Raw genomic sequence first — 22,666 nt, forward strand, 5'->3', positions numbered from 1 at the left:
AGATTGACGAAGAACGTGAGTAATCACATAGAATTATACGTGTGTTATATATAGAAAATGCTTGTAATATTAATTTATCATGTTATTCTATAAAGATTATTCGTTCCGTGGCTATCCACTTCAAGGGAAAAAAATAATTGTACCTGTTGGGTACAAAGGCATGACATTTATGGAAAATAAGGTAGATACCGAAAATAAGATCCGTAATTTATATTGCACAGGAACGTTTTCACGATTCACATATTAGAATTATGATAAAATACTGTCTAAGAACGATGCTCTTGTTAATATTTATATTGATCTAATAATTTTTTTCACTTACATTCATCAGAAACATAGACGTAATACCAAAAAAGAAAATACAATTATTTAAATGGAAAGATATAAAAAAAGTATCGTCTTGTTCGTGATAATATATTTTTATACTTTGATAGAAAAAGGAGATAAGAAAGATAAATTCTTTTCTTTGTATGTAATATATATTTTTACATCATCATAATCGCATGATTATGCCACAGATAATGAGGATATGATGTAGGCATAAGAACCTATGACTGTAAAATGCATGAAGAAAGTGTAAAGAGAGATAGTGGTGAATCAATATAATTTAACTAACAGCAACGTTTAAAGAAATGGAGTTTCCTATTTAGACATTATAGACTTCTTTTTTTTTAAATATAGTAATACAATATGTGTGAATGCATTCTGCAGATCTTTTTAGTAATACTGAGGTATATGAGATTTGTACAACTAACTCAGAACTTTGTGTGTGAATACCATCTTAAATTACAAAAATTCTTACATTTGTTCGTTCTCTTACATTCTAAATTATAGTAAGTTTCTGTCTCGATATAACGCGAAATAATAAAATATTTCTATCTGTGATATACTTTTTCCATCCGTGCGCGCACGTTGTTTACTATAAGTATCGCTAATAAAATTACTTTTTAACTTCTAGAAGATCTATTTACAATAATAACAATTACAAGTTTCTAAGAAGCTAAAAATAGGCCCGCTGCGTATCACTTTGTTTCACTTATACAAAAGTACTCTCTAATGTTTATATATAAAATTGTAAAAGAAATACTTGTTTTTATAGAGAGACAGTTAGTTCTGTTACTGTACTGTTCATATATTAAGCTAAACATATTTTAATCACATCTTATACATAATCAGACAAGTATGAATGCTTGCCTGTTCGATTTTACACTGATGCCAGCAAAGTGAAGCCTTAGGCGAATTAAGAAAGTATCCAACAAATGGCATTGAATAATACCTGCCTAATTTTTTTCGTGATTTAATTTTTTTTTTATGCTAAACGTATGCGATCACATTAGTTTATAATAGAGTATATTATGTTATTTCCGATGAAGATTTCCGTTCGTATTTAACATTATATGGATGTGTATGATTCCACACTAATATTTATGGATACTTGTGAAATTATACAGAGAATTACAATGGATAAATAATTCACACACGATTCCCCTCACTATTGTATAATACTTGCGACACTCTCTGTTTCTCTTTTGTACCCTGATTTCAAATGTGTATTTTCATGTATACATAGTGAGGCGAATGAATTTCTTAGAACGTGAGATGTTCCGTTTGAATATGCAAATTGAATCCATAAAATTCTTTCGCGTGGAAATTCAAATTTTTGGTAGTGTGACTGTGACACATTTATGTTTCAAAAAACATCATTTGTATAAAGTAAAAAACGAGCTGGAACGAGTAGTATATAAATAGAATGCGTATTAATCTTTGGTATTGTCCGCGCATTTCTTTATAATCTGATAGATCTTTTATCCAATTCGATATAGTAAAAAAACTGAGTTAGTAAAAAACACCAACTCGCGTATATAATATATAATATATAAAGAATATAAAATCGACACACAATCTTATGTTCCGTAATTAAAATCTATAAAATTTATAAAAGTCAGCTGTTCAATAATGCGCATTCTGTACACTCAGAAGAAAAACAAATATCAAAATCAAATTTCATTACTATTTACACATGTTGAAACGTGTCTAATTCATTGGTTTGCTCCTGATGAAACTTGTTCTGATCCTGTTGCTGCTTGATAAAAGCGCTGAGTCTGTTCAATAAGAATTGCTTATCGTGACCTTCTAAGACCAATTGATTCTTCAACACCGTCACCATATGCTTGTTCGCTATCGACACCGCGTAATAGTAATAAAGGAGCAGAGCAAGAATAACGAAGGCTGGTATGCCGAAGCCAGCCGTACTCAGGAAAGACAGAGTCGACTGCAGCCAGTCAGGGAAGTGCGAAAACGTCGCGATTAAAAACGTCCACACAGACTCCCATTCGCGAAACGGTCCGCACGATTTCGACGGCATGATCTTCGCGATGAAGTAGCCGACCGGTATCACCGCCAGGATAAAGGAGACTAGTAGGATGAATATGAATAGAGAATTCGATCTGCTCGCGCGATAAATCTTACTCGACGGTGTACTGTTCACTAAACAAGTAAATTTCTTCAGGTAGAACAGCACCATCATGCCGAATATGGCGTTCAGCACTAATAATGGGGCGAAGAAGCAGCCGAGCCAGCAGATCATTTGCAAGTAGATAATATCTAGCACGTGTTTGGGCAGGTCAAAGTCCTGCTCGCAAACAAAGCGCAAGACCTTGTTCTCCGTGTGTCGCGCGATCAATGAACGCGGGAAATTGACGAAGAATGTCATGAAGAATTGGATGATGAGATCGGTGGCGTACAGCTTGAAGAACTGCTGTCCTACAAACGATTCCCAGCATAACGGCTGTTTGTTCGCGCTGTTGGCGCATTCGTTTTCCGGAATTTTGTCGGCGGCAAGTCTGTACAGAAACGTTAACAGAACGACGAGAGAAGCGAGTCGAAGAAACACGGTTCTGAACAGTGTCACTCGAACGACGTACGACGGACTGTAGTTTTCTAAAGCGACCAGATAGCGAAAGAGAAATGGTATCGCCGCGTTGAATCCAACGATGCATATGTATGGAAGAAATTCGAAGAATAAACGAGCGATGTCGGACATCTCGTGATCCTGCGCTAAGTATATCCAATGGCACTGACACCGTGCCAGCTGACTGAACGAGAAGTCGATCACATAGTAAATGAACGCGGAGCAAGTGCTCAATATCGTTAAAACCAATAGATTAACGAATAGACGTATAAAGAAGAGCTTCGTTTTCTCCTCCCTCGTGCGATTCTGCCGCTCCTCTTCCATCCTCTCCGCCTCCAGGAATGCCTTCATCTCGTTATACAGCGCCTTATGCTTCACGGCAGCAGATTTCTCATTATGAATGCAATAATCCCAACCGCCGAATATCAGATTACAATATTGATAAAATTGACCCTCATCTTCTACGATTCTTTCCTTCAAACCTTTGGCGGCCGATCGGACGATCGCTGCTAGGCTAACGATGAAGACGCTGATGATGGTACAGATGTAGGACAGCGGTGAATTGTAATAAAAGTTGACACCTACACTCTCATAGATCGTATGCGTATACCAGCCGTAATAATATAGACTGTGCTCATCTAAGCTACCCTGCACGAAATTGGTAGGATCACTTTTACTAGTCATATTACTGTACAATTCGGAGCAACATGCTATGCTGGCAGTGTTGTTAGACGAACATATTTCGTTCACGGGCGTCTCAAGCAAGAACGCTGGCAGTATTATCAGTAAGAATATAATTGCAAATAGAAATAGATTCAGATGCATCAACCACTTAATGAATAAAAAATACGCCACTATACTCATTCCAAATTTTCCGCCTATTATCTTGAGACTGTAGCTCCACAACTCCATCTTGGACCAAGTCTCCTTCATTTTTATGCGAAATTGCTGCCAAACTTTCCTGCGCTGCCATTTAAGTTGTTTGAAGCCTTGAAGTCTCAACTTTGTAGCACTCTGAGATATGTACGGATAAAGATTAATTTCCAAGTTGTATTAATTGTATCATATAAAAGAGATAAGAGTCTTCCCAAATACCTGCAACTGGTTTTTCAATTGTATCTTTTGAGACATGCATACAGGCATAGCCTTGATCTGCATAATTTCCTCCCAGGTACGCTCTTCATTGGACAAATTTTCCGAGAGATCCGGTAGCAAAGATACTGCTGCGTCGTTTATATTGGTTGACATACGCCTTGACGTTGTAGTGCCACGAGATCGAGTGCTCGTGCGTCTTCTCAATGTTGTCTTTGTGTCATTTCGAATTCGTTTCGCTGTGGCTGCATTAAATATAGGTGTAAGATTTAGGTGAAAAGATGTATTCGCAACTGCTTTCTAAGTTTAAACTTACCAACACGAGATTTCTTGCTGGGAAGTAAAGTAGCTATATGCGAAGGATCCCTCTGTAGAGCCTGTTGCAGATCCGCTTCTATAGCTGCTGGATAACTCTCCTGATAGAACTCAGCACCAGCCTCTTCCCACCCGTGCCCTCTATCGCAGCCTCTTTTCTTTTTTTCTCCGCCCGACATTTTTAATCTTTAGAATATAATTGAGGTATAATTCAAGTCAGAATCAGATGTAAATAGTCACGATTTTCAAACATTGAGTTTTGCATAATTTGTATCGCTCGACACACGACTCCAACAATTATCTTCCATTCGTTTTTCCAATTCAAAATCTTTCGTAAAATTTTTACATACTGTTTAAAAGCAGCCACAAGTAATATTGTTCGTACGACGATGATATATACTAACTAAAAAAAAATTTAACTATATTATTGATGTGAATGAATTCCTTTCTCTTAAGTTACATACTACCAGTGTTACGCATATACACACGTATCTATTCGATGCAAGTTATCATTTTGACAGCTTTCAGACTGTCATGTTTGGATTTTTCGCCGATCGATACTTTGATAACAGTATCATATGCAACAATTTATTTTCAGCTAACGATGGTATTGTGATTTCAGGTCGCTAATAACGGACTCGCCGCTTCGCACAAGACAGCTTCGACAGCGCGTGCAAGCCTCATGAGGAATTCTCTCGTAGAGATTGGATCAACGTGATGGATCATGCCAGGTTTGGCGCTTTTCAGATCTCAGAATCGCGACGGACGGACGAAGACATCGCGGAGCCTCGTCGCAGCTGATTAGTATCTTGTTTGTCCCGCACGTCAAATGTCAAACTCGCAGCAGACGGCTAATAATATGAGGCCGAATAACCTAGGCCGAAGAAACTAGATGGCGTCACGATAGATTTGTATATTAGAGTTTATTTTGAACAAGATAAAGGTTATACAAACGCGATTTTTATATTTTTATTATATTAATATTTCCCAAAAAATTCACATATTATCTCGCGTCATATTAAATTAATATGGCTATTCGTTTGCACATTAACGAAGAAGATTTAGCCAAGCAGGAGGAGTCTGAGTTACATTTTATGCCATGTAAAATTCACGGCGATGAAGTCGCGAATGTTTCCTCATATTTCAAGCCCTATATTTATAAGATTGACGAAGAACGTAAGTAATCAAATAGACGAGTTATACGCGTATATACAGAAAATGCTTGTAATATTTTAATTTATCATGTTATTCCATAAAGAATACGATTGTTCGTTCCGTGGCTATCCACTTCAAGGAAAGAAAGTAATTGTACCTCCTGGATACAAAGGCATGTCATTTATGGAAAATAAGAAGGCAGATACTGAAAATAAGATCCGTAATTTATATTGCACAGGAACGTTTTCACGATTCACATATTGGAATTACGATAAAATACCATCTAAGAATGACGCTCTTGTAGCAGCGTTGGATTGGATTGACATAGCTGAAGTGGTGAGTATTTTCTTTACTTAGACGATTATGTTTTATTACAGCCATTATCATAATATCTATACTGATCTAATAATTTTTTTTCAGTTACATTCCTCAGAAACATAGATGTAAAGACCAAAAGAAAAAATACATTTATTTAAATGGAAAGATATAAAAAAAGTATCGTCTTGTTCGTGATAATATATTTTTATACTTTGATAGAAAAAGGAGATAATAAAGATAAATTCTTTTCTCTGTATCTAACATATATTTTTACAGCATCATAATCGCATGATTATGCCACAAATAATGAGCATATAATGTAGGCATAAGAATCTATGACCATAAAATGCATGAAGAAAGTGTAAAGAGAGATAGTGGTGGTATCAATATAATCTAACTAACAAAAATGTTTAAAGGAACAGAGTTTCCTATTTAGACATTTGTGGACTTCTTTTTTTTTAATATAATAATACAGTATGTAGTTCTGCTCTTTTTTTTCTGAAAGACAAATTCGTTTTGCATAAGATTATCATATATATGACTATATTAAATACATTTAGTGCCACTATTGATTAATAAAGAATATATCTGAGCATCCATATAGGCTATCACAGTTATGTGAATTTAGATATATTTGTAATACAAATATATGTAAAGTTATTTAGGCCAAAGAATCCCAATCAATTTGTGATAGCATGTATCGAATGTGTGCACATAATCTACAGAACTTGATCTCCGATATACTCTGGAATGAAAATATTATCACTCCTGTATTATATAGGATCATTGGCAATACGAGAAAGTGTGTATATTTTATGAATGAAAAGTACATTTGTTTACATTATCCTCATTAATACTATAATGGAAAATGGAATAGTCAAATTATTACAATCTCAACTTGAATTTCCTCTCTTTGGTGTTTTAATAATACTGAGGTATATGAGATTTATAGAACTCATTCAGAACTTTGTGTGTGAATACCATCTTAAATTACAAAAATTCTTACATTCTAAATCTAAATTATAATAAGTTTCTGTCTCGATATAACGCGAAATAATAAATATGATAAAATATTTCTATCTGTGATATACTTGTCCCGCTCGTACGCGCACGTTGTTTACTATAAGCATCGCTAATAAAATAACTTTTTAAATTCTAGAGGACCTATTTACAATAATAACAATTACAAGTTTCTAAAAAGCTAAAAATAGGTCCGCTGCGTATCACTTTGTTTCACTCATGTAAAAGCTCTCTAACGTTCACATGTAAAATTGTGGAAGAAATGCTTGTCTTTATAGACAGACGGTTAGTTCTGTTAATATACTGTTCATATATTAAGCTAAACATATTTTAATCACAACTTATACATAATCAGACGGGTATGAGTTCCTGCCTATTCGATTTTACACTGAGGCCAGCAAAGTGAACACTTAGGCAAATTAGGAAGGTGTCGAACAAATGGCATTGAATAATATCTGCCTACTTTTTTTCGTGATTTAATTTTTTTTTATGCTAAACGTATGCGATCACATTAGTTTATAATAGAGTATATTATGTTATTTCCGATGAAGATCTTGTTATGCCTTAAATTAAACTTCGTTCGTGTTTAACATTATATGGATGTGTATGATTCCACACTAATATTTATGGATACTTGTGAAATTATACAGAGAATTGCAATGGATAAATAATTCACACACGATTCCCCTCACTATTGTATAATACTTGCGACACTCTCTATTTCTCTTTTGTACCCTGATTTCAAATGTGTATTTTCATATACACATATCGAAGCGAATGAATTTCTTAGAACGTGAGATATGTTCCGTTTGAATGTGCAAATTGAAAAACTGATTTCGTAAAATTCTTTCGCGTGGAAACTCAAATCTTTGGTAGCATGATTATGACACATTCGTATTTTAAAAAACATCATTCGTATAAAGTACAAGACGAGCTGCAACGAGCAGTATGTAAATAGAATGCGTATTAATCTTTGGTATTGTCCGCGCGTTTCTGTATAATCTGATAAATCTTTTAGCCAATTCGATATATCTAGTCAAAAAACTGAGTTAGTAAAAAAGACCAACTCGTGTATATAATATATAATATAAAGAATATAAAATTGACACAATATTATGTTTTGTAATACAAATCTATAAAATTTATAAAAGTATAATTAGCTGTTAAACAATGCGCATTTTGTGCACTCAGAAAAGAAACAAATATCAAAATCAAATTTCATGCTATTTATACGTGTTGAAACGTGTCTAATTCTTTGGTTTGGTCCTGATGAAACTTGTTCTGATCCTGTTGCTGCTTGATAAAAGCGCTGAGCCTGTTCAGTAAGAATTGCTTATCGTGACCTTCTAAGACCAATTGATTCTTCAACACCGTCACCATATGCTTGTTCGCTATCGACACCGCGTAATAGTAATAAAGGAGCAGAGCAAGAATGATGAAGGCCGGTATGCCGAAACCAGCCGTAGTCAGGAAAGATAGAGTCGACTGCAGCCAGAAAGGGAAGTGCGAAAACGTCGCGATTAAAAACGTCCACACGGACTCCCATTCGCGAAACGGTCCGCACGATTTCGACGGCATGATCTTCGCGATGAAGTAGCCGACCGGTATCACCGCCAGGATAAAGGATACTAGCAGGATGAACATGAATAGAGAATTCGATCTGCTCGCGCGATAAATCTTATTCGACGGTGTGCTATTCACTAAACAGGTAAATCTCTTCAGATAAAACAGCATGATCATGCCGAATATGGCGTTTATCACTAATAATGGGGCGAAAAAGTAGCCGAGCCAGCAGATCATTTGCAAGTAGATAATATCTAGCACGTGTTTGGGCAGGTCAAATTCCTGCTCGCAAACAAAGCGCAAGACCTTGTTCTCCGTGTGTCGCGCGATCAATGAACGCGGGTAATTGATAAAGAACGTCATGAACAATTGAATGAAGAAATCGGTGGCGTACAGCTTAAAGAATTGCTGTCCTACGAACGATTCCCAGCATAACGGCTGTTTGTTCGCGCTGTTGGCGCATTCGTTTTCCGGAATTTTGTCGGCGGCAAGTCTGTACAGAAACGTTAACAGAACGACGAGAGAAGCAAGTCGAAGAAACACGGTTCTGAGCAGTGTCACTCGAACGACGTACGACGGACTGTAGTTTTCTAAAGGGACCAGATAGCGAAAGAGAAATGGTATCGCCGCGTTGAATCCAACGATGCATATGTATGGAAGAAATTCGAAGAATAAACGAGCGATGTCGGACATCTCGTGATCCTGCGCTAAGTATATCCAATGGCACTGACACCGTGCCAGCTGACTGAACGAGAAGTCAATCACATAGTAAATGAACGCGGAGCAAGTGCTCAATATCGTTAAAACCAATAGATTAACGAATAGACGTATAAAGAAGAGCTTCGTTTTCTCCTCCCTCGTGCGATTCTGCCGCTCCTCTTCCATCCTCTCCGCCTCCAGGAATGCCTTCATCTCGTTATACAGCGTCTTATGCTTCACGGCAGCAGATTTCTCATTATGAATGCAATAATCCCAACCGCCGAATATCAGATTACAATATTGATAAAATTGACCCTCACCTTCTACGATTCTTTCCTTCAAACCTTTGGCGGCCGATCGGACGATCGCTACTAGGCTAACGATGAAGACGCTGATGATGGTACAGATGTAGGACAGCGGTGAATTGTAATAGAAGTTGTTACCTACACTTTCGTAATTCATATGCGTATACCAGCCGTAAAAATATGGACTGTACTCATCTAAGCTGCCCTGCACGAAATTGGTATGATCACTTTTACTGGTCATATTACTGTACAATTCGGAGCAACATGCTATACTGGCAGTGTTGTTAGATGAACATATTTCGGTCATGGGCGTCTCAAGCAAGAACGTTGGCAGCATTATCAGTAAGAATATAATTGCAAATAGAAATAGATTCAGATGCATCAACCACTTGATGAATAAAAAATACGCCACTATACCCATTCCAAAATTTCCGCCTATTATCTTGAGACTGTAGCTCCACAGTTCCATCTTGGACCAAGTCTCCTTCATTCTTATGCGGAATTGTTGCCAAGCTTTCCTGCGCTGCCATTTCAGTTGTTCGAAGCCTTGAAGTCTCAACTTTGTTGCGCTCTGAGATGTACGGATAAAGATTAATATCCAAGTTGTATTAATTTTATCGTATAAAGAGATAAGAGTCTTCCCAAATACCTGCAACTGATTTTTCAATTGAATCTTTTGAGACATGCATACAGGCATAGCCTTGATCTGCATAATTTCCTCCCAGGTACGCTCTTCATTGGACAAATTTTCTGAGAGATCTGGTAGCATAGATACTGCCGCATCGTGTATATTGGTTGACATACGCCTTGACGTTGTAGTGCCACGAGATCGAGTGCTCGTGCGTCTTCTCAATGTTGTCTTTGTGTCATTTCGAATTCGTTTCGCTGTGGCTGTATTAAATATACAGGTGTAAGATGTAGATGAAAAAATTTATTCGCACCTGCTTTCTAATTTTAAACTTACCAACACGAGACTTCTTACTGGGAAGTAAAGTGGCTATATGGGAAGGATCCCTCTGTAGAGCCTGTTGCAGATCCGCTTCTATAGCTGCTGGATAACTCTCTTGATAGAATTCAGCACCAGCCTCTTCCCACCCGTGCCCTTTATCACAGCCTCTTTTCTTTCTTTCTCCGCCCGACATTTTTAATCTTTAGAATATAATTGGAGTATAATTCGAGTCAGAATCAGGTGTAAATAGTCACGATCTTCAAACATTCAGTTTTGCATAATTTGTATCGCTCGATACATGACTTCAACAATTATCTTCCATTCGTTTCTCCAATCCAAAATCTCTCGTTAAATTTTAACATACTATTTAAAAGCAACCACACATAATATTGTTCGTACGACGATGATATATATTAACTAAAAAAAAAATTAACTATTATTCACGTGAATGAATCACTTTTTCTCAGAGTGCATACCACCAATGTTACGCATACATACGTACCTATTCGATGCAAGTTGTCATTTTGACAGTTTTCAGATTGTCGTGAATGGATTTTTCGCCGATCGATACTTTGATAACAGTATCCTATGCAATAATTTCTCTTCAGTTAACGATGGTATTGTGATTTCAGATCGCTAATAACGGACGCGTCGCTTCATACAAGACGGCTTCGATAGCGCGTGCAAGCTTCATGAGGAATTCTCTCGTGGAGATTGGATCAACGTGGTGGATGATGCCGGATTTGGCATTTCTCAGATCTCAGAATCACGACGGACGGAGACATCGCGGAGCCTCGTCGCAGCTGATTAGTATCTTATTTGTCCTGCACGTCAAACGTCAAATTCGCAGCAGACGGCTAATAATAAGAGGCTGCCGAATAACGAGAACCTAGATGGCGTCACGATAGATTTGTATGGATACTTCGAAGAAAATAATATTTATACAGTAGAGACCTTCTATTCTGAATATCTTTATTCTAAATACTTCTTTATTCTAAATATTGTTCTATTCTGAAGCAATTGTAAAATTTCTTTTTGCGCTTTATATGTAATTGCGAAATTATGTAATTATATGGGTAGAGCGAATGAAAGACAAAATATACATGTAAATTTATTACGTGCGGCATTTACATATTTATGTATAAAATGCATATGCATTATTTTAATATATATTATAATAAAAATGAATGTGTGCAAAATGTATATATATATATAACCACGAAAGCGATTGCATCCGATATCCGATATATGTATATACGTAATAAAATACCTGTATATTATTGTATAATAATATAAAAATGACTGAGTGTATGCGCAAAATGTAGTTACTAACAACGCGAGCGATTGCATCCGATAACCGATACGCATCTATCGTATATATAAAAGAATCGATAATAATCTGTAAAATATATTTTGTAATTTTAAAAAATAACTAATAAACTATATCAATAATACAAAATGGATATGCCTTATTGAATATACCCATCCATTCCCACATATCTTATTATGCTACATCTCTTTCTTAATTATATATTTTCTTGATACATTTTTGCCGATTTTTCGTTCTTGGAATTTCTGATACTGTATTTCTTAGAATTAAGTATCAGAAAAATATAATTAGCAAAGAGGTGGCACAATCCAAAATTTAGAAAAGCGCTAAAATTTAAAGTTTCGGAATCCGCAAAATATCAGGAGAACATGATCAGTAAAGAGGTGGCGTATTAGGAGAGCATATCAGGAAAGAGGTGGCACAAACCAAAATTTAGAAAAGCGCTAAAATTTAAAGTTTCGGAATCCGCAAAATATCAGGAGAACATGATCAGTAAAGAGGTGGTGTATTAGGAGAGCATATCAGCAAAAAGGTGGCACAAACCAAAATTTAGAAAAGCGCTAAAATTAAGTTTCGAAATCCGCAAAAGTATCAGGAGAACATGATCAGCAAAGAGGTGACGTATCAAGAAAACATATCAGCAAAGAGGTGGCACAAACCAAAATTTAGAAAAGCGCTAAAATTAAGTTTCGAAATCCGCAAAAGTATCAGGAGAACATAATCAGCAAAGAGGTGATGTATCAAGAAAACATATCAGCAAAGAGGTGGCACAAGCCAAAATGTAAAAAGTGCACAATTTGAAGCTTCAAAATTCGCAAAAGTATCAGGAGAACATAATCAGCAAAGAAGTGGCGTATCAAGAAAACATAACTAGCAAGAAAGTGGCACAAGGTAAAATTTCAAGAATTTGAAGCTTCAAAATCCGCACGAATATCAGGATTTTTTTTTTTTTTTTTTTTTTTTTTTTTTTTTTTTTTTTGAAGGAAGAGAAAAATGCATTATGCATTCCCACCGGCCGGTCCGGTGGGATATGCGGGACTCGCACCCGCTAAAAAACTCTCCCTGCAGGGCCAATCTTTGGCTTCTCGCCGATACTTACACAGATTTAAACTCTGAGATATCGAAAATATGATAGGCACAAGAAAAATAATACAAACAAAAACTTCAACTTTAGAATTTTAAAAATTCCAACTTTATTTTCTTTTCTCATTTACAATACAATGAAAATTATTATCTAAAAATTACTTGTTCTTACAACTAATTTCTCAATTTTTACAAATGATCGCATTTTGCAGGCATTATATACGGCCATGACATAAACTTGAATACGGGAATAGATAGTAAATAGAGCGCCGTGTAGTAATAAGCAAGTGTGAACCTTACAATTTCAAATAAAGAATTTAATTTTGTAATCTTTTGTAATAAATTGCAGATTCTGCTCGGTTTCTGCTGCCAATTTGCCGTCAGATTGCGCGCGCGCAAATCCCGCTATGTTTCTCGCTATCAATATGCTGTCATATTCTGTAAGCAGGCTCTGCTTGATTTTTGACACCAATTTGTTGATTTAATCAATAACAATAATTTCTGTATCAAGTTTGTAACTTTTTTATTGACAGTAGTTGATAGCAGACATTTGGCATGATCTGCTTTCGATATATTTAGCTATCTGGGTATTTAAAAAATTGGGGAAAGATTTTAGTATACAAATGAGGGTACAATCAAATGTAACAATATCCTTTTAATATTTTTGTCGATATACATTTAATCTCTGTGCATTATAAGAATACAGAATATCCGAAAATATACTTTTTAACGAGAAGCTTAAAGTATATATATTGTGCGTTAGAAAAACAATAGGCATCTCATGAAAAATATATATCTACGATTCGTCGTCTCACGATGTGGAGAAGGCAAAATAACACTTTATGCAGACGATATCCGGTGCGCTGCGATCAAGAATACATATAGCGTAAACATATACATTTATAGCCGAGCTATATATGTATTGCCGTTTAATTTGCTCTCTCTTCCTATAACGTGCGACCGCAATTATACTCTGTGCGAAAAGCAGACGCTTGCGTATAAACGATAGTGCGTTCAGCGCATATCGCCGGCTTATCGGTCAGTTCTACAGCATTCTTCGCGTAAATGTTGTCGACTTACAATGTAACTATAGACTAGTTTGCACACTTGAAATTCCTTCTCCATATTTCTCAATAAATACGTAGATTTCTATTTAAAAAAAATTGACAAATCAGAAAAGGTCTTCGCGCAAATCATGGATTCTGTCTATTCATTTTATGTTGTTTTTTTTTTTGTAACGATATGAAACTTTGTAACATGATTGAGATCGCCGTCTTCTTCAAAGCCATCTCTTCTCCGCAGAACTGCCGATAAGTCGACGACTCCCAACGAATTTCCGTTCGGGGCCGGGAAGTTTCCCTCGATGTTTATTGCCCGACCATGATCTCGTACTCGGAGAAGGCAACCTCGGAGCCGCCGAAAGGTATGTAACACACGCTATGGGAAGGCTGCACCTTACCGATGGTTAAAGTGCCCTCGTGGGATACGCGACCAACGAACAGCGGTTCGCCATCCTCAGTCTCGCCACCCGGAATTGCGTTCGGTGGGATGTTGTTGCCGCTCGTCGGCACCCACGTGGGATTGCAGCTGCAAAGGACCTACAGAATAGAGACAAGACGAATAATGAGAATAATTCTCTGTACAAAATTGGAAATTTTCTTAAACATATAGCTTTGTAAATAGGCGGTCGATTTTGAATGCGATATATTCTATAATATTATATATAAAATAAAATATATGTAAAAAAATATCCGAGTTTTTTTTATAATCTTTAGTTTGAATTTATACTCACTTGGTAATCAGTCTTTCCATGCTCTTCGCCTCCCCAGGCGATGTAGCAAACGGAGTGGCTGGGCTTCACCTTGCCGGGAATGAGAGCACCCTCGTGATGAGCCCTACCGACGAACAAAGGCCCGTCATCGTTTCCACCTTCGACCGCGTCAGGCGGTACCATTCCGCCGGACGCGTCGCACCAGCACATGCTTCCCGCGTCGAGTCCACGGACTTCCAACGGTGCGGACGGCGCCGTGCTAGGATCTATAATCACATTCTTATGCCTAACAAATATTGCGAAAGGAATGTTTTGTATTACATATTGGCATGATAAAAAATATCGGAAGATAATATGATGCAGCAGTGCAAATATCGTCATCCAATCAAGCTATATTAATGCGTTTGTCTATACGTAAGCTATAGTGCTATGAAATTCCATGCGGTTAATAGAATACGTGTTTGAGAAATAAAATGAAAAATGAAAATCAGAACTTAGATAAGTATGCTACAAATATCAATTGACAAAATGACAGAGAGAAATATCAGGAGTGTCATTTATTAATTGAACGCGCGTGCATGAGGGCGTATACGGATTTAATATCGCAGCCAAGCAAGGAGATTTATTCACTTGACGATCTCAAGATTGCGTTAATGCCGTTTATTAATCGCGGAAAATTATTGCGCAACGTGACATCATCTTTCGGCATTGACGCCGATCTCGTATCGCTATCCAGAGAGAAAGAGAGAAAGAGAGACGTCCAGAGAGAGACTATTACGTTTCTTCTGATCGGTAACTGCGGGATTTTGTTCGAAACGGAGTTTCCAGTCTCCGGTCGCGCCCCAACCAGTGCGCACCCCCACGTAGCTCACGCCGATGGGATTCGGGTCCCGCCATTCCATAAGGATGGCACCGCTCTGACCGCCCGATCTGACCGTGACGAGGCCCTCGAGCCACGTAATCAAGAACCTCTTGTGCTCGCGCTCGCTGAGCAGATTCGGCGTGTCCACGCGTACCTGGACGGATATGGAAAATTTCCCACATGAGAGCGAAAGACGTGTAAATGATCTTAATTCGGAATCGCCAAATCATCCCAATCGTCGGACCAATTTTACCGTTCCGATTAATTGACATGACAATTAGCTCATTTCGAACCTTGTCAGGCTGTTTGCGATCGTATCTAATAACCGACGCCATGTTTTCCCACCCGCCAAGCATGATCTCGTACATGGGACTCGACTCGCCCTTTCGATCGGTCAGCGCGATATGTCCGTTGCTCTTGGCTTTTACGTCGATCAGCACCGAGCCGCTTCGCACGGCGTGGAACTTGTACTCTAGCTTGTTAAGAGTGTTCAAGGGTTTGCGACCTTATTAAATATAAAAAAAAAAACGATAAAAAAGACAATTATGAATTGAAAACACTTTTACCCATATGGTTAAATTAAATAATCTCTAATTAATGTGTAAACAAATTATGAGAAAAAAAGAGAGAAAAAATAGACGAGAAATTAAACTCTATCATACATATCTATATACATATATTTACATCATATTGTTTTCGATATGCTGCTCTCCTTCGAATTGAAGAAATTTCCATACGATGTTTCCTTTTTTATGAGTTCTTTATTACTTGAAATGATGTAACTTTCAGCAGGCGAAAGCGGGAAAGCAGTCAAATAAATAAATCCGTCAGATGTATGTTAGCGGAAATCAATCGCGTATCTACGGTGCCTTACAGTCTATTATAACTAAACGTGCCGTGTATCGATGTGCTGGATTATTATTATTTTTTTTTTTTTCTTGAAACTATTAAATGCAAAAGCTTTCTGCAAGACATCGAATTCTCTCCGCGCGCTCTTAATTCAGTATCGATCACACGTGTTGTGGGGCTAATCCGTGCTAGGATGGAATCAGACATACTCGGGCGGAGAAGCAGAATCTAAGAAACGATCACGTGCGACTACGCCATAGTTCTCACAACAAAGAATTGCTTTTCAAATACATTACGTACAACCACCTTGACCTCCGCCGCAGCATATGGCTGTGCGAACCGCGATGCATTAGCGGATCGTCCGAAAGGATGCCGGAAAGAAAATTAAAAAGTATCAAATATCAATTTACGAGAAAATGCAGAAAATTTGATCAACCTATAGAGAGAGGATTTGTTATTATAACGAGTCTCTTTATTATTTCTACCTACGCAGATACGAGTAGTATATCAACGTTATAATCTGTAAAACAAGGTGGATCAGAAGAAGAATATATATCGAGGGCTAAGAAAGCGAAAAGTACTGGAAAAATAACTCGTATTGTTAAAAGTGAGAAAAGAAGAGACCCGGGTGACCTTACCTTCGATGAGCCAGTCACCGGTAGCACCCCAGCCGGTACAGACGCCGAAGTAACCGATCCCGAACGGTTCTGGATCGTTGTAGCTCAGGAATGGAGCCGAGTCGCCTTCCTTGCCAACCGTGAGAGCGCCGTCGTTCCATCTGCAAATTTTTCACAACAAATAAGAGAAATGTTACGTTATAGGTTTATTATGATTGCGCAAAATATCGAAACTCGTTGACTCGTGCGACAACAAGACTTAATGATTCGAACGTATCAAGACTTAATTGATTAATTAAATCCTAGTAATAACAACGCACGCTAAATGCTTGCCTCTTAACGACACTTCAATGAATATATAATAAAAAGGAGCGTGCAGCTACCTGATCCAAAAACCGCGATACTCGTCGGCGTTGAGGATGTCAGGTGTTTCTACCTCCGCCGCTTCCGGCTTGGTTCTATTCCTGCGTATGACGGACTTGCTGTTGCTCCATCCTCCGATAAAAACCTGAAGAGAGAATGCGAGAGCTTCAATACGTATTCCGTCGCAGTTTAATTATCATCGCATAAAAATCTCATTACAAAGCTGCATTTTACAGCAAAGCTAAAATTTGTGGCCCGAAAAGATATCTATTGATTCTCAGATACTCTGCATCAAAATAAAAGGGAAGGCAAAATCTTACCTCGTACATCGGATCTCCCTCCTGGGGCCCCGTAGTGAGAGCGACGTGAGCATCGTTGGATGTCTTTACCCGGAATTGGATCTGCCCGGCCGTCACGGGATAGAAATGGTACTCGAGCTTATCCTCGGTGGAAAGCGCTGGAAAGTTGAAGGATTACACATAAGATCATCGCATTAACAATAACTCATCTCGCACTTTTATAAATCTCTATAAATCGCGATAGAATCAGCTGATCAAGCGCGATCTTCGCGCGCTGATTAATATGGATGGGCGTTCTTCATATTCGCGAAAATATGTCGATGCTGAACATCCAGACATCCCGACGCCAGACCGACCCTACGGCTACGTCAAATACTCGAGAAAGTAGGACAATGCAGGACGCGATCGATATTGCGCGCTAGTAGTGATAATCATGTACGTGATTTATGTCTAGTGATTCGATCGTGATTTTATTTTAATGATGATATAAAGGTCACTCTCGGCGCAAACGAGTTACATGTGCGAGCCTCTGCGCCTCTGTTCAGTTTTAAAATGCGAATCATAAAAACATTATCGATGCGTTCGACGCGCAAGGATGAGTCACTGTCAATTTTACGTTTGTCAGCAAGGAGATGTTCGCGAGTTATGTGTACTTCGTTCTAAATAAGCGACACAATTTTCTGCTCCGAAACGCCGAGACGTAAGACTTAAATAAACGATTATTCTTGGTTCAACGAGATCACGTCTCTTAGTAAACAACAAATTTTAATAATTCTGATTCATCTAGAAGAAAACTAACAGTAAACGATGTGATCACCTAATATGGTGGATTCTTCCATTCCAAAAATTTTTTAGTTTTCAATTTTAATTTGAATTAATCTTCAAAAACAATTAATATACACAATCATTCCGTTAATCGTCACGTAATTTATATTAAACGCTTAAGCAAGAGAGTTTCATAGCATGTTATTAATTCCGAGGTCGCGCGAAATAGGCGTCAATCGCGACTTCGACCTTATAATTAACATTTTTATCTATTTTTTTTTCTATTTTCTGATTGTATTTTTCTTCGAAACGCATGTAAATTTAATAGCACGCGAGTAAGGGAATACACGTAACGATTATAAATAGTTGGCTACGTGTCGGTCAACTATTCACCGCTGACATCATACGAATTGTAAAATAAGAAAGGGATTATAACGCGAGGCGATTTGGCACAATTTTTACATAAGATATCCCTATACACGTTATATACGGAATGTAACGCCGATGCTAAACTCGAGGTCATCGTCAAACGTAATAGGTCTAACGCTCTGATGTCATTCTTATTTCGATGTCAATTATTCGCGATGTCCGCGATCCGGAATAATCGTCGTCCGCTGTTCTTTCGACGAAAGACTGCTCGCTCGAACTGTGACACGCTCGATAAGACGCTGATATGTGTCAATGTTTTCTTACTGAAGCTTCCCTCTCGAAGATTACTCTGTTATTTTGATTCCCGAAGCCAGGTCAATGCTTCTTTGATATACGTTGCTTCGATACGCTTGATTCTGCTGTGAGATTTGAAAATTTTTCGAAATATATTATAGAAATATATGTTAAATGTATGTATGTATGTTAAAAGAATATTTTTTAGGATCCTATTTTTTTTATCGAACGCGAAGAATATGACGTTTCTTTCGACGTCTAAAGAGATCGTGGTGATTTGAGTCGCGTTAATTTCGCGCGCCAAATTGATTAGCTTTCATAAAATGCGGGTCGCAATTAACATAACAACGTGAAAATTAGAGCTATTGAGCCCGATTCGCGTTGCGTAACTACCGGATACCGTCGCTCACGCACGAAATGTAAGCGAAAATTTTACAAATTTTTTTTTACATCGTCCAAAATAAATTACACGCAATTAATTTCTGACGTTTTTTCATCCGCGACATCCGTTCGTGATGAAACGATGAAAGGGGATTCAGATAACGACATGGCGTGTGTCAGGGAAAGAAAGCGATCCGAGCACTTCACGCTAAATAGTTGCACGCTAGTTAGTCCTACGGTAAATCGCGGCCGATAGCTCGGCTATGTAGAACTATTCGTGGAGAGATTCGCCGTTCGTGCTGCCGTTGACCTCGCATGGCAACTGTCGTTGCTTTACCGTGGACTGAAAGGTGGATCTCGGCTGTGGAGAATGTAATTTAACGTGCCTTCTGCCATGATTGCTAAAACTTCCTATACAACAGGTGTTACTCGCCGCTAATTCATCACCTGCTCTAAAACGCGGAGAATCTTTCCATCGAGTTTTTCCAGCTACATTATATCTAACAAGCAAAGAAAATCTTTTCGTAACATTAAAAATCAATAATAAATATACGATGCATTTAAATCACAATGTCTGAACAATATATGAATGTTCCTAAATTTTTTGTTTAACTGTAAAAATATTTTTGTATCGTTTTTTACCTCTGTCTCGTATCCAACTCGTATCGTATTCCGAGCGATACCTGTCTATACGAACTTGTCTTTCCTTCGCATCGGTTACATAATATGAAGGCGACGCGTTTCATTTTTACGCGGAATTTTCGAAGGATAATGGATGGGTTGCCGTAAAATTTTTAACGAACATTTTTAACGATAGTTTTGTTCGTGCGATCCCTCGAGAAGTTTACGTGACAGAAAGTACCAGGTCGGCGAGCAAAGGTTACATATAATTAGAGAGCCGTGCAATAGAACGCTCCAATTTCACGGTAAAGTGAATGGGAAAAGTGTCCATCTTTCACGCGCAGAATTTGCAGAACATTTCCAAGGATTCCGCTCTCATAATATCCAAACGAGGCATACGATCGCGTCACGAAGATGGCAGGAACAATGGAGAGAATAAAATATTTCGTATCGTAAACGCGCAACTTAAGTAATCGCGTATATGTATATATTAGGTGTACAACTTTGCTTCCGCCTTTGCTTTTTTTCCCGTAATTCGAGGCTTTATTGTAAAAAACTGGTTAGGCGTTTTGAAATTGCTTGTTGAGTCACTCCCAATGATCGTGCCAATTCTTTTTGACTTTGACTCGAGTCTTCATTAAGTAATGCCTCCAATTCTGCATCTTCGAAAACCTTCTCTCTTCCACCGCTATGCCGGTCTTCGACGTGAAAATCACCGTTCTTGAAGCGTCGAAACCATTCACGACACGTTCTTTCACTAACGGCGGCTTCACCATAAGTATTTGAGAGCATTCGATGAGCCTCAGCCGCAGATTTCTTCATATTGAAGCAGAAAATTAAAACCTCCCGCAAATGACGAGAATTTGGCTCGTAAACTGACATTTTCAATCGAGAATAACTTTATGACGCGGACACAAATCGACTAATGTTTCTATGGGGTTATGTTGACAGATGCCCAAGTTTATCGCATGACGTCTATGATCTATTTATTTCGACCACTACTTACCGCTAAAGCCATCTATAGGAAAACGGCGGAAGCAAAGTTGTACACCTAATATATATATATATATATATGTGTGTGTGTGTGTGTGTGTTTGCTCTTGAAATCAAGAATAGACTCGATGATGGGAAGCAAGATTTTCGAGAGAATGATAAATTAGTTTTCGCGCGCTCAAAGAACGGAAGAAACGACTTTAGACGATACACGTAAGATGAAGAAGCTCGGAGGCGGCAACTTTATTACGAGACCGGCAATCTCTGGAAATCATGGATTACGCGAACGTGGAGGGATCACATTCTTATGACATGATGTTATACCCGACGAGAGGGACGTCATCGGATCCAAGATCTACTCTCACATTCGCTATGCCGCAATAATTGCGAAATTTCTCATTAATACTGCATGTAAACTCTAAAACTGAATAAACGATTTTAAGACAATGTGGTATATATATTCATTAAATCATGCAATAGAGCAGCGATATATACATATTATATATCTTAGATTTTATATAAATATTTATATCCGGTGTCCGTGTGATTTAATGAATATCATCATCGTACTTCCTTTCATTCTATTCATAGTTCGTGCTGAATGTCTGCGAAAACCGAAACGAAGATTTGTTACCAGAATCTTTTTTCTCCATTATCTGTGAGCACGCGGCGAGATTAGCAATTTCTTTTCATGTCGGATCTACACAAACGTTCATACGCGATAGTTCCTTTAAAGAATCGTTTGAGCATTCAAGATGCGATACGGTCGTATAAAAGCATCGAAATGCCGGCCGGCTTGTCAAACCGGTAGCCGCGCCCCAACTCTATATTTAGAAAGACCTTAGAAAAGAAACGGCATACAGGATCGCTTCTTAAGAAGAGAGCTACTATTTCTTCCGCCTAGAAACTCTATTATCCTTCGATCGATTTCTATAAAAATCGTTGTAAAATGGGATAAAGCTCGACTGAGCGAAAATGAATTCGCGAGGCAGTCGAAAACTCTTAGACCCGCATCCAGAAATTAATCAACGAGTACAAAAATTTTAATTAATGAAATAATATCTTAGATATATATTAAAATCTTTTTTTTTTTTTTTTTTTGGCGCAACGTCACAATTCTGCGTATATATTACAACGTTATGTAATGTTACGCGTCAATTTAAATCGAGCGATCATAACGAGCATTAGCTATATTCTACTCCGAAACACGTCGATGAATAATGGAATAGATTCTATAAGGCACGGCTAGCAACAGGAATTCTATATAAAACAAATCATATTCTAATTATATAGATTTAAAAAAATCATTAAATATATCAGGTGAAAGATTTCAAACGTCAATAATACGGATATTATGACTTACAAACTGCCATGTCGCCCTTTTAGTAATATACAATGTCGTCCGGTTATAGAAGACGAGGCACCACGATGCGCGCACCACGACGACGAAATTCGTACTGCGCTGCGATCTGCGACGCGGCGCGGAATTTTGACGTCTTGCCGACCGCGACCGACAGCGCGGCGCATGCGCGACGCGTACAGGTATGACGATACAATGTACGTATGCGAATGATAATTAACGAGCGAGATGTGAGTCATGCGAGAGGATCGGCGATGTAAATACATATATCGAATTTCTACACTTTGCCTTCCAGAGAGATAGATCACCGTAGAATCCGATTAATTGTCACGTACAGATATAATAAGACGAAGATCGTCGAGTCTCTTAATATATAATTTAT

General features: G+C 37.9%; 4 protein-coding genes across 9 annotated transcripts; 1 reads left to right on the forward strand and 3 right to left on the reverse strand.

Annotated features, from left to right (window-relative positions):
- Positions 1-518: 518 nt before the first annotated feature.
- LOC138939051 (transmembrane channel-like protein 7) lies at positions 519-5,199 on the reverse strand. Of its 2 annotated transcripts, XM_070306525.1 has the most exons (4): positions 4,807-5,199; positions 4,320-4,721; positions 4,007-4,248; positions 519-3,925 (listed from the first exon to the last, which is right to left on the reverse strand). In XM_070306525.1, the coding sequence occupies exons 2-4, from the start codon at positions 4,495-4,497 to the stop codon at positions 2,015-2,017; spliced, it is 2,331 nt and encodes a 776-aa protein (XP_070162626.1). In that variant the 5' UTR covers positions 4,498-4,721; positions 4,807-5,199; the 3' UTR covers positions 519-2,014. The 2 variants fall into 2 exon arrangements, with proteins under 2 accessions (XP_070162626.1, XP_070162625.1); XM_070306524.1 differs by having other exon boundaries at positions 4,320-5,199.
- Positions 5,058-6,047, forward strand: LOC138939053 (ribonuclease H2 subunit C). The gene is made up of 3 exons (XM_070306528.1): positions 5,058-5,494; positions 5,577-5,809; positions 5,894-6,047. Exons 1-3 carry the CDS (start codon positions 5,347-5,349, stop codon positions 5,912-5,914), a joined length of 402 nt encoding a protein of 133 aa, XP_070162629.1. The 5' UTR covers positions 5,058-5,346; the 3' UTR covers positions 5,915-6,047.
- Positions 6,048-6,288: 241 nt separating this feature from the next.
- On the reverse strand, positions 6,289-11,205 carry LOC138939050 (transmembrane channel-like protein 7). Of its 3 annotated transcripts, none has more exons than XM_070306523.1 (4): positions 10,830-11,205; positions 10,343-10,527; positions 10,028-10,269; positions 6,289-9,949 (listed from the first exon to the last, which is right to left on the reverse strand). In XM_070306523.1, the coding sequence occupies exons 2-4, from the start codon at positions 10,518-10,520 to the stop codon at positions 8,039-8,041; spliced, it is 2,331 nt and encodes a 776-aa protein (XP_070162624.1). In that variant the 5' UTR covers positions 10,521-10,527; positions 10,830-11,205; the 3' UTR covers positions 6,289-8,038. The 3 variants fall into 3 exon arrangements, with proteins under 3 accessions (XP_070162624.1, XP_070162621.1, XP_070162622.1); XM_070306520.1 differs by having other exon boundaries at positions 10,343-10,744; XM_070306521.1 differs by having other exon boundaries at positions 10,343-10,760.
- Positions 11,206-13,393: 2,188 nt separating this feature from the next.
- LOC138938485 (uncharacterized) lies at positions 13,394-22,398 on the reverse strand. Of its 3 annotated transcripts, XM_070305486.1 has the most exons (8): positions 22,288-22,398; positions 17,523-17,659; positions 17,223-17,347; positions 16,861-17,000; positions 15,667-15,878; positions 15,290-15,527; positions 14,533-14,777; positions 13,394-14,338 (listed from the first exon to the last, which is right to left on the reverse strand). In XM_070305486.1, the coding sequence occupies exons 1-8, from the start codon at positions 22,295-22,297 to the stop codon at positions 14,108-14,110; spliced, it is 1,338 nt and encodes a 445-aa protein (XP_070161587.1). In that variant the 5' UTR covers positions 22,298-22,398; the 3' UTR covers positions 13,394-14,107. The 3 variants fall into 3 exon arrangements, with proteins under 3 accessions (XP_070161587.1, XP_070161588.1, XP_070161590.1); XM_070305487.1 differs by lacking the exons at positions 15,290-15,527; positions 15,667-15,878 and adding an exon at positions 16,523-16,552; XM_070305489.1 differs by lacking the exons at positions 15,290-15,527; positions 15,667-15,878.
- Between the last annotated feature and the right edge of the window lie 268 nt (positions 22,399-22,666).

The sequence above is a fragment of the Polyergus mexicanus genome, unplaced genomic scaffold (genome assembly GCF_030449975.1).
Source record: "Polyergus mexicanus isolate NDT 795.1 unplaced genomic scaffold, iyPolMexi1.0 SCAF_13, whole genome shotgun sequence".
In the NCBI taxonomy this organism is placed as follows: domain Eukaryota; kingdom Metazoa; phylum Arthropoda; class Insecta; order Hymenoptera; family Formicidae; genus Polyergus; species Polyergus mexicanus.

Coding starts and splice junctions, on each gene's coding strand:
- LOC138939051 (XM_070306525.1), bottom strand. CDS start 4,497: ATGTCGGGCGGAGAAAAAAAGAAAAGAGGCTGCGATAGAGGGCACGGG. Junction 4,249..4,319: donor CAGCAAGAAATCTCGTGTTG/GTAAGTTTAAAC, acceptor TATTTAATGCAG/CCACAGCGAAACGAATTCGA. Junction 3,926..4,006: donor AATTGAAAAACCAGTTGCAG/GTATTTGGGAAG, acceptor TACATATCTCAG/AGTGCTACAAAGTTGAGACT.
- LOC138939053 (XM_070306528.1), top strand. CDS start 5,347: ATGGCTATTCGTTTGCACATTAACGAAGAAGATTTAGCCAAGCAGGAG. Junction 5,495..5,576: donor TTATAAGATTGACGAAGAAC/GTAAGTAATCAA, acceptor TATTCCATAAAG/AATACGATTGTTCGTTCCGT. Junction 5,810..5,893: donor GGATTGACATAGCTGAAGTG/GTGAGTATTTTC, acceptor ATTTTTTTTCAG/TTACATTCCTCAGAAACATA.
- LOC138939050 (XM_070306523.1), bottom strand. CDS start 10,520: ATGTCGGGCGGAGAAAGAAAGAAAAGAGGCTGTGATAAAGGGCACGGG. Junction 10,270..10,342: donor CAGTAAGAAGTCTCGTGTTG/GTAAGTTTAAAA, acceptor TATTTAATACAG/CCACAGCGAAACGAATTCGA. Junction 9,950..10,027: donor AATTGAAAAATCAGTTGCAG/GTATTTGGGAAG, acceptor CGTACATCTCAG/AGCGCAACAAAGTTGAGACT.
- LOC138938485 (XM_070305486.1), bottom strand. Junction 17,348..17,522: donor AGGGAGATCCGATGTACGAG/GTAAGATTTTGC, acceptor TTCTCTCTTCAG/GTTTTTATCGGAGGATGGAG. Junction 17,001..17,222: donor TATCGCGGTTTTTGGATCAG/GTAGCTGCACGC, acceptor AAAAATTTGCAG/ATGGAACGACGGCGCTCTCA.